The sequence below is a fragment of the Leptopilina boulardi genome, unplaced genomic scaffold (assembly GCF_019393585.1).
Source record: "Leptopilina boulardi isolate dan_hultmark-lab unplaced genomic scaffold, ZJU_Lbou_2.1 LbouV2_203, whole genome shotgun sequence".
In the NCBI taxonomy this organism is placed as follows: Eukaryota; Metazoa; Arthropoda; class Insecta; order Hymenoptera; family Figitidae; genus Leptopilina; species Leptopilina boulardi.
The window spans coordinates 45,412-57,096 of record NW_026137756.1 but is presented as its reverse complement, the minus strand read 5'-3'; the positions used below and the strand labels follow the sequence as shown (position 1 = coordinate 57,096).

General features: G+C 29.4%; 2 protein-coding genes across 2 annotated transcripts; one reads left to right on the top strand and one right to left on the bottom strand.

Annotated features, from left to right (window-relative positions):
- Positions 1-4,399: 4,399 nt before the first annotated feature.
- Positions 4,400-6,054, bottom strand: LOC127278480 (uncharacterized). Its single transcript, XM_051300213.1, has 2 exons — positions 5,966-6,054; positions 4,400-5,437 (listed from the first exon to the last, which is right to left on the bottom strand). Exons 1-2 carry the CDS (start codon positions 6,027-6,029, stop codon positions 4,413-4,415), a joined length of 1,089 nt encoding a protein of 362 aa, XP_051156170.1. The 5' UTR covers positions 6,030-6,054; the 3' UTR covers positions 4,400-4,412.
- A 3,871-nt stretch (positions 6,055-9,925) lies between these two features.
- LOC127278476 (uncharacterized) lies at positions 9,926-11,135 on the top strand. The gene is made up of 5 exons (XM_051300208.1): positions 9,926-9,945; positions 10,046-10,218; positions 10,549-10,714; positions 10,771-10,874; positions 10,954-11,135. The coding sequence occupies exons 2-5, from the start codon at positions 10,056-10,058 to the stop codon at positions 11,133-11,135; spliced, it is 615 nt and encodes a 204-aa protein (XP_051156165.1). The 5' UTR covers positions 9,926-9,945; positions 10,046-10,055.
- The last annotated feature ends 550 nt before the right edge of the window (positions 11,136-11,685 follow it).

Genomic DNA, 11,685 nt, shown 5'->3' with positions numbered 1-11,685 from the left:
CGCGCATTCATCTGGAGGACTGAGGTCATCACGAATTTGGACAGTTCAGGTCTGATTGGTTGCTTGTTGAGGGAAGGATGAGCAGAGATATGGCTGCGAATTTTGATCCAGAAGAAGCAGGTGATCTTGGAGAACAATGGGACAAACTAGTCCGTTGTAAAAAACAGATGGACGATCTGATGCGAGAAATGACTTTGAAGGTGTCTGACTTCAAGGGTCAAGATGACCAAATTGATCAGATCTTTGATGACAATGCTTCGCTTTTTGACGAGAACTTAACTTCGTCAAGTACAACGAGCGAGCGGCGCATTGACGAGATTTCTGCGGATGCTCAACAATTGATCAACGAGTTCCGTAATCGGAAACCACCCAAGATCGAGTTGACAAATACTGTCAGGGTGACTCCATTTGATATTCGATCAGAAAATAAGAAGAGGAATCGCATTCCTGATGTGAAGCCAATGCTGAGGAAGGATGGTCAGCAGATGAGGATGACCGATAGAACTGATTCTGTCATCGCTCCTTTGGTAAAGGTGGAACCTTTGCCATATACGATCAATGACATTCCAACTTTCCAGGATGTCATGAAGGAATTGGGAGTTCCGACTTTGGTTGATTCTGAAAATCAATTCCAGCCTCTTTACATGGTGGACTGCAGGATGCTGTCGGAAAAGCTGCTCAAAAATTTGATCACGAAGAGAGCTGAGATCTTTCTTAAAAAGATGGAAGCTAAGAAAGTTGATCAAGGTACTCAGACCTTTGTTTCTGTGACGGGCAAACAGAGAACTGCTGCGTGCGTGAACTGCAGGTCACGCGAGCATCGTTTCACGGAGTGCAAGATGCCGATGAGACCTGGATTTTGCTTGATCTGTGGAGCAGATGGATTCGAGACCATTGACTGCATATATCCTCATGGAGTTGAGCACGAGTTGGCTCTAAACAAATGCGTAGGATGCTCTAACGATCTGTGCATCTATTGTCCTGAATGTCCGGATTGCAATATTCGTTACGCTGGACTTGTCGACTGGCTTCGGTTGAACTACGTCACCTTGCCAGCTTGGGCAATACCATCTGATCATAAATATTTGATCAATGAGCATACGGAGGAGCAGCTTCGCCGGAAGATCAAGGCAAACTTTGCGAATCAAAACGATTATGTCAATCGTGTGAGGGCATTTTTGATCAGGGAGAACGCTCTTTCTCTTATCGAAAAACCAGCGAACAACATGACACCTTCAAAGAAAGATCTGTCGGAGGAAAAACGTCGCCAAGCTGTTCAATCATTGACGACCGAGTTTGCTGATCAATCTCTTGACGAGGTGATGGCTCTTCGACCTGAATTGTCCGATGGAGAGGAATACAAGGTCATCGTGCCAACGAAATACAAAAAGAACTCCAAAAATTAGACAAATAGACTGATCAAAGACTGATCTCGAAACGAGAGTACAAATTTTGTTTTTAATAACTTTGATCTTATCTTAATTTACATTTATGACTTATTGATCTGAACCAAAGCAAAAATAGTATTACTTTGTTTTACCCTTCTTAAAAGGAAAGTTTTATTTTTGATACTATAATTGTAATTTACGACGTAAGTTCTTTTCAATAAATAAAGAAAATTAAAAATCGACAACAATTATTAGGAAACTTCCAGGAATTGTTTTTTTCTTTTCTTGAAATAAATTTAGAATCAAACATGACAACTAATTATTTCTTTTCAGACATTAATCACTTTCATTTATTATTTTATTTGTTTATTTTATAAAATGTTTTGTTAATGATATTATTTACAGATTGTTTGAGTTATTTCAGATTCAGTTTTCTTTCTCAAACTAACGTCAAGTCCGAAGGGGGAGAATGTGACGGGAAAATATTTCTTGACATTATTTTGAGAAATAAATGATCAAATATCCTAGGATAAGGGTTAGGGAAAAAGGTCAATAACTCGCCCCTGTGACCTTACATCGATCTAAGCGCCAATAGTTCAATATATTGGCGCATTACCGAAAATCGTCGGGTCCGTTCCTCACTCTTTGTCCGTACGTCTTGTGTGTTGGGAGTATATCTCCTTGGTTGTATTACACCAAATTATATTGTTTGAATTATACTAAATTATATTGTCTGAATTGATCTATCGAATATTGGAATTGTATTAAAGATCAGTATTATCCAAAATTATATATTATTGAACAAAAATTGGAAAGAGTCGATATTTGATCATATTTGATCTTTCAAGTAAGTGATTAATGTACTTTTATTTTATCTTTTGTAATAAATTCAATATTCCTGGAAGTCGCTTAATATTTTATTTTTGTATTTTGTATTTGGGTTCACCAACTTCCCTCCCTGTGATCAAGTCTTTTGTTAATTTTAATTAATAAATTAACTGGCGTCCGCGTGCAACTAAATCTTTATTTTATTTTGTCAAATAGAGCCCCAGCAACTCTGAACCCGGTCGCGCTGGGTGAGGAATAATTTTAAACTTTGATCATTTATTTAATTTTGATATATTTCTCTTAATAATAAATTATTCCGTCTCAAATTACTATAATCAATTTCAAGATTATTGAATTAAAGGAGTACAACAAATTTAAACTTTATTTTTATATTTTAATGACATTGAGGATTTAAAATTATCCAATTTTATGAATAATAATGAAATAAGAAAAATAAGAAAACAGAATTTTTAAAAAATGAAACTGGTGATTAAAAGGTAATCATTAATTGATTTCATAATTTTTAAATTCTCCCAATCAACAAATGTACAGGATGTTTTCAGAAGAGCAAAGAATTGTAGATTGAAATTTTAAATATGTATAAATAATTTAATGAAGAACATAATAAATCGCGGGTGCAAGGGAGCAAAGGAGACGGCCGCTTATTGTGACTAGATCGCGATAGTACATTTTCATGGAAAAACGTTTTTTACTTCTTTAGGGTACGGTCATACGACTTTTGGAAAAACCATTCTTGTCTTTCTCTCTCCTAAGACAGAGGCATAAGATTGTCTCACTCTGCATTTTCTTACATTTCCCAAAGACGGAAAATGCAGAGTGAGACAAACTTATGCGTCTGTAATAGGAGAGAGAAAGACAAGAATGGTTTTTCCAAAAGTCGTGTGACCGTACCCTTATGCTTAAAAATTACGAAATTCGATAATTGTTTGTTTTATTACAATAAGGAATAAAACTGTTAATATGACTTCCCAAGATACATATATTTTCTTTTCTTATAATATAAACTTCCATTTTTACTAACAAGAATTTAAAATTACTTTTGCTTTACTATCACGCACTCTGTTTTCACGTTATTTGTACGAAATTCTTATTCATATTTATAATGTAGTTCTTAACTCTTGTTTAAAAATTAAATATCATTAAATATACAACGATATCACAGTACGAGTGTTTTTGAATTACCCGTAATAGTAGTGAGTATTTTCTTATGGTAAATTATTTGTTACAACATTAGCGCAATACAGAATAATAATGCAGTAACATTTTTCAAATCGAAGTCTTTTAATATAGTGATATATTTTACATATATTTCGAAACTTGATACTAATTATTGTTTTTGGCAAATAACAAAGAAACGGTGAAACTAAACTCCGATTTGTAAAATGTGACACGGTATCTTTTAGTATGATATAAACGTATAATATTCAAATCTTGAAAATACTAAAAAAAAATCTTTATGCAATGACACCGAAATTAAATTCTTTGAACGTTTAAGTTATTACTAAGAAAAATGGTATTGCAACATAACGATAAAATGCACGGTAACCTTCGGCAGGATTTTCGCTTTTTAAATTTCAGAAACATGTGATTCATGCAAATGAAATGCCCTTAATTCAACTATACTTATATAAATTTGCTTTAAATATTTTCAATAAGTTTCGTTGAGTTTTATTACATCAACGTAGAAATAATAGAACTTAAGCTTATTAAACATTTGAAATGTAAAAAAACAGCATAATAAATAATAATACTACTTTAACATAAGATACTGCAATATATAACCTCTAGGATCGAACTTTTGTATTTAAAAGTAGAAAATTTCATGTCTGATGTATTACTGTCGTGCAAAAAGAAGAATTAATAAATTCCTTTTAAAATTTTTTTAAAAACTTATCATTTTAAAAGATAAAAAAAATCAAAGTTTGATCTGAGAGGTAATGGTGCATTCTTAAATTTAAGACGTAAACAAGGATAACATTTGTATCCTCAAACGAAAATAAATAGACATTAACTACATTTGAAGTAAAATATTCGAAACATCTCGAAAAAATTTATGTTGAAAACAAAGAATAATACGTAAACAATGTCTTTAAGACATTAAAGGTTTTTAAATACTTAAAAAAACACAATAAGTAATAATACTGGTTTACGTTATATTGCTGTTGATTATAACCACTATGGAGTATCTACATATTTCTCCATAATGTCTAAAGCTGGGGCTAGTATTTCACCTTGAGCACGAAGAGAAAGCTGCACCCAATTGTGTGTTAAAAGTCGAAACAGTGGATCTGAAGCTGCAGGCTCCAATTGCTTTCTTAAAATTTCTGCTTTCAATTGCATTGTCTGATTCATGTTAATAGCAACTGAGTGCAAATCATCTGCTGAACGGCTTACTGCCTCTTCAATCTTAACGATGTTGATATCTGCATTTTTCCTTTTCCTGGAAAACTTATCAGAGAGAGGGACAATTGGTTCGTTTGGACTAAGTATTGATTGAGGAATATCAGACACTCGTGGGAATTTGCATGCGTTTGCAGGAGCAGATGTAAATGGATTGACAGATTTATAGTGTCGCACATTTTGTTTTTTGATGGTACCACACGTTGATAAATTCGAATTATTCGGAGAAGCCAGTCTTGGCGGTTGAAATTGAATCGACGAAGATGTTTTTGGCATTGGTATATCGTTAAAATTCAACAATGCATTATTTAAAAGAAGGATGTCTGTCCCCTGAAGTGATATCGCCGATGTAAGTCCTTCGTTAAAATTCTGCGATAGATTTGTCTTCAAACTATCATCGACTGCCTTATTTAGATTACAGGAAAGAATAGGTGTCACTGTTGACGGAACTGCGATCGAAGGTGTACCCAATACACGTACATCATTCATATTATATTCATAACTGTCGTCATTGCTGATCTGAGAAGATTGTGCAATTGATGAACTGTTGCAACTGTTCACAGTATTGTCGTTAGGTAAATAATTATCATCATCATCGTAACTGAAATCGATATTATTTTCAGGGAAATCTTCAACTTCACATTCATCATGATCAACGTCTATAACCTCATCCAAAAAGTAAAGCACCTCGTGTTTTACATGCGTTGATGTTTCCTCAAGTTTAATACCAGTTTGATGTTGTTGACCGCCACTAGTTGATGCAGTGGTACACAATGGAGGATATGCAACATCATTTGTACCTGTAAATATGACAAAAATTCGTATAAATAGTAGAATATAAAAAATTATGAAAATAACAAGCCTTATTTGTAGATAATAAATTAAAAATGTTATTTAAATGAACATTAAGATGAATATACATATTAACAATTAATAACCTTTCTTAACATAAGAATAAGATACTGCGACTGCAGGAAGAACAGCATAATTTTGTAACAACCAACGATTGGGAAAATAGCAAGAATTGTAGATGAAATTTCGTAGTAAAAAATAAATAAATGTTTTTTTTTATATTTTTACTTGCAAATGTATGAATAAGAAACAACAAATTTGGAAATATACTTTTGGGATATTATTTTTTTGAAAATTTTTCAGTCAATCATATACCCTTTTTTTTAAATAATATTTATAATTGCTATGTGCATTTTAAAAATATTTCTTGCAAAAATAAATGAATTTACGCCTATAGGCAACAGCAACAAAAAAAGATTTGCAACGATCCGCAAATTTTGTAAAAACATTGATAGAATGACTGAATAAATACGTACGCTGCTGAATTAAATGTTCTGCAGGCTCCTGATGTCCACTGGACGTCGATTGAGTCGGTCTCATAACATTCTGGGCACTTGATGTGCTTTTGTTAACAGTTCTAATGCGCCAAAAAAAATTTAAATATTTTTAAATTAGTGATATTGAACGCAATGTATTTTAAAAAGAAGAATTACAAATAGTATAATTCACATGCATGAGCTCTGAAATTAATTAATTTCTTATATAATTTCTACTTGACAGAATGTAATTGAATTAATTTAATTTTATCAATGATTTGAATCTACATTTAAGGTGATTCACTCAAAAAATGATGATCTTCAAAAACGCTTTATTAAGATTTAAGAATATAAAATACTATTATTAATTCTACTATTTCATGCAAGAACAACTATACCCCTCCTGATGTAGAAATAATTTATTCCTTACTCCTTGAAATGTCCAACCAGAAAAAGCATATACAAATGCCAACTTCGCTTCTTCTTATTGTAATTATGTATGAAATTCCTTCTCAATCTTGTCCATTTCAGTTTGGCATCTATAAATGATAATAAACATAATATTTCTTGATCATATTGTAATGTTATATAAACTTTTCTATACATCCTAACAAATTTGTTTTTTAAAAAATTAAATATATATATATATATATGAGAGATTCTTTTTCAATCGCCCCAGCCCAAAAAGTCAATGTTCTGGGATTCGCTTCATACTTTGGTAAATTGTTGTCCTACATGATAGTAATAAATCCCTAAAATATAAACTCATTAAAAAAATATTTGTAGAAAGTAGAGAGGGTTGAAGTTTTGACGTTAAGGGTAACATTGTCATTTTCAAATCCGTATAACTATGACAAAAGTTAATGGATTTTAATTTATCTATAATGAATTTTAATGCATTTTTCACGTACTTTTCAAAAATGTATACAAAATTTAAAAAAAAAATTTTAACCCTTTTTTTCAAAATCAACCCTTATTTTTCGATTTTCACCCCTTCGGGTATTTTTTTTTTTTTTTTTTATTTTCATTGGAAAGCTGAGGGTTTTTCCCATGAGCTATGTAAATATGAAAATGGGACAACAATAATTTTATGAGAAACAGAATATTAATGTAGGCGGTGCCGATAAGGGTGCCGTTAAGGGTAACATTGTCATTTTCAAATCCGTATAACTATAACAAAAGTTAATGGATTTTAATTTATCCATAATGAATTTTAATGCATTTTTCATGTACTTTTCAAAAATGTTAACAAAATTTAAAAAAAAAAAATTTTCACCCCTTTTTTTCAAAATCAACCCTTATTTTTCGATTTTCACCCCTTCGGGAATTTTTTTTTTTATTTTTTTTATTTTCATTGGAAAGCTAAGGTTTTTTCCTATGAGCTATGTAAATATGAAAGTGGGACAACAATAATTTTGTGAGAAACATAATATTAAATTAGGCGGTGCCTACCTAAATCCTCAAAGATGATCTCCAGGTATACCCCTTATCGGCACCGCCTACTTTAATATTATGTTTCTCACAAAATTATTGTTGTTCCACTTTCATATTTACATAGCTCATAGGAAAAAACCTCCGCTTTCCAATGAAAATAAAAAAAATAAAAAAAAAATTCCCGAAGGGGTGAAAATCGAAAAATAAGGGTTGATTTTGAAAAAAAGGGGTGAAAAAATTTTTTTTTTAAATTTTGTTAACATTTTTGAAAAGTACATGAAAAATGCATTAAAATTCATTATGGATAAATTAAAATCCATTAACTTTTGTTATAGTTATACGGATTTGGAAATGACAATGTTACCCTTAACGTCAAAACTTTAACCCCCTCTACTTTCTACAAATATTTTTTTAATGAGTTTATATTTTAGGGATTTATTACTATCATGTAGGACAACAATTTACCAAAGTATGAAGCGAATCCCAGAACATTGACTTTTTGGGCTGGGGCGATTGAAAAAGAATCTCTCATATATATATATATATATATATATATATATATATGTACGGAATAGAATTTAACATGTAGAACATTAATGATGCATTTGTAAGATAATTTAAAGTAAAGTTATTTTTTCAACCTGTCTTCCGCTATATACTTTCTTAAAAATCTATTTTGCAGTCTAATCTTTATTAAGCTTATGCAGATTTTGTTGAATAAAAATATTACTTTTATAAAACAAAAGTAATCAAAATTGAAATTTTATTTCGAAAATAATGATTTATTTTAAAAAAAGTGACATGAAGAAAAAATTTTTTTTTCTTTTTTTCATTTAAATGTATGTTTACATAGATATAAAAATAAGTGTCACCAACACATCAAAACTTTAACCACTAGCATACATTTTTATAAATCAAATTTAATATATATTAATATTTTGATGACTTCTGATAAGAAATAAGTGTTTTACATTCTATTGTATATTTAGCTAATATGTTTTTTGCAGTACTTATTGTATTATAAGAAATAAATAAATGAATAAAGAAATAAATTAATTTATACAAATCAACTTTTATTTTTCAATGAAAATTCGCTTACCTGTAAATGGAAATTTATTTTCATCCAGAAACTTAGATATTTTATTCCACATTTCATCTATTTCAAGTGGCGAATAACGGCTTTGCAATTGTGTGTCATAGATAACCGGATTACTTGCAATTAATTTCAAAAATAACTTTTCGTAATGACTTCTCATTACATTCGCCATTATATCAATAAAATTTGACAATGTGCGCTACGTACAATATCCACGTGCTTATTTCTTGTGTCTTTTTTTCCGCGTATATATTACAAAAAAAGAATAACTATTTAATCCCGAAAGTTAATAAAAAATTTTTACATTACATATTTTATTTGAAACAGATTGACATTTATGAATAATTTGTTAGCGTAATAAGTTTTTATCCTCGGCTGAAGTTTTTTAAACAAACGTTTTTTTGATTTTCAAGTTTAAACACGAATTTACCAAAATCTATGGAAACAATATAGAAAGACAACTTTAAATGTAGTTCAACCATTTGCCCACCACGATAGCTGCAGGTGTCGCACTATTACGTCTCCATAGCAACATGTGAGTGTGACACGTTCCAACTATATTGTATTTGGAAATAACTGAATTTATCAACAACTATCCATATTGCACAAAATGTGGTACATTCTTTGTTTTGTTTACACATCTCTGAAAGGTTTTATCAGAATTTTGTAATAAATAGAAAAGGAAAATTCTACTTTGATTAACGAAAGAAGTAAGTTGTGTACAACAATTAAAACATATATTCATAGAATTATAAGGTTACATGTGAACAAATAAATAATCAATGTATAATTGTTTTCTCCAACAAGTCTTTTATAATGGAGTTTTGTAACAAATTTTTATTTCAGATATATAAATAGGTAGTTTGTCATGAAAAATTATTCAGATGTATGTATTTATGTCACAAATTTCTGTAGAAAAACTATTTAAAATACATATATTGATGCGGTTATGTTCAATTATCAAATGTGACGCGACGTAAGGAAATGAACCGAAGAGCCTAAAAATTGTAATGTATGTGTTATATTTATAAATTGATTTAACTGTTTTTAAATCTTATAACAGTAAAATAATTTTAAAAATTATAAACATAAATAACTATAAATTTTTTTAATCTTAATTCACTTTCTTCGCGTCACAAATATTAGACTACCACATTTCCCAAAAATATTTACGCACGTAATTATTTTGTTCATATAGATCATTCTTCTTAAAGTGTCGCCTTTTAGATGTTCTAAATGAATGTTATAATATATCTATTCAATACTAAACATTATTAATTTTCATGGTGAAAATTTAGCGTTTTTAGATTATTGTAAAAAAGAAATTGAGCAATTTTATATACAATAGAATATAGAATTGATGTTAAAGATGAAATAGTTTTATCTCCGAAACCTTTTTACAGCATTTATCCAAAACGACTACATATAGAATTATATATTCCTTTTTTAGGTTTGTAATTCTAATGTAAATGTACTTACCTTTATTAATATCTGAAATTACACATAAAGTAACATTTCTTATATGTTTGCTAAACAATTTATACTTGCAGGGATCTGATTATGGAGGTTAACGATGTAAACCAAGTGCTTATTCGCTTAGTAAAACAGCACCCCAATTTGTACGATAAATCTCTGACATCGTACAGAGATAATGAAAAAAAAGATCGGTCTTGGGCAAGCATTACGATCGATTTTAATAACAGTACAGGATACAAAGCGGAAGGTGAGTAAAATAATGGAGTATAATATAATTTAAAAAGATTAATTTATAAAATTAGTTAATAAATCTTTACTCAAGGATGAAATTAAATTTTTGTTTTCAAATTATGTTGGAATGTTTACCGTCATACGTTTGAATTACTTCTAATTAAAACATAATTCTTAATAAGTTTCTTGTTATCGACATCGATAAGTAAAACGATTGTTCGTTAAGTGTCACTTTTTAAAAGTTTTTTTATATTATAAAAACTTTGATATTACTTTTTTAAATTAATTTTTGAAGAAATGATGAAAGAAATAATGTTTTAACCTTATTCTAATTTTTATTTTACAGTTGCTCAAGTGATATCACAGTGGAAGGAATTAAAAAGCTGCTACATGAATTATGTAGCAGAACTAAAAAAATATATTCCATCAGGTTCGGGTCAACAGCAACAAAAAGACCAATGGATTTATTACACCGAAATGGGTTTCTTAGAGGATCAAGTTGAACATAGGAGGTAAGTTCAAAAATAAAATTTTGTAAACAAAATTTTATTAACCCATTTTTTTTAAGAACGATCAGCACCCACCCGTTTGGAAAGGAAAATACACAAGTAAATCGTGTTACAGAGACACCTATGCGTGACGATGTGATGAGTGGTGCTGAAGGAGGTGCAGGTAAATTTAATAAAATTATATTTGAAAATAATGGGTTTATTATTATAAATATTAAAATAATTTTTTTTATGCTTTGTAGGTAATATTTTTCAAAATTTTCTAATCTCTTCTCACTCATCAAGTCAACAGAATTTTGAAAAGCTTTCACAAACATATATTGACATTCTTTGGGACGCTTGGTGCAAAATTCCTCCAACTAAAAGAAAAAACTGTTATTTCGATATGGAGCATTTAATTATTTCAAAAAAAAATGAAGAGTAAATCGTCAATTTCTTTGTGATTCATCTTTTTTAATAAAATTAATACTTATACTTTAAACTTCTTTAACATTAATATGATTTTCAATAAAAAAATTTGAAAAATTAAATTGTTTTAAAAACTTATTTCACTTTTAATTATCTTTTTAAATTTTTTTTAAATTAGTACTGTACATAAATTTACAGGTTTAGCTTAGCCTACTGGGTTATGAAATGTTTAACATGAAATTTTTATTGATAATTTTAAATTTAAAGTGCTAGTTGACAAAAATTTCGACTATTACACGAAACGCTATCAAGATCACCTCAAATCTCTTTCTCCATATTTTTCTTAGAAAATAAGCGTATGTTCTAATTTAGTTAATTTTATTTACTATGTAGTATACCTTAGTATACCTTATACCTTACCTTAGAACACAATAATTTAATATTTAATTTACTATTCTTAAAATTACTAAAATCTTTCTATTTTCAATACCCTTCTTATTAAACGCTATGAAAAGAGCAAAACTTTATTATTTATTTTTATAAATACTATACAAGAAAAAACACCA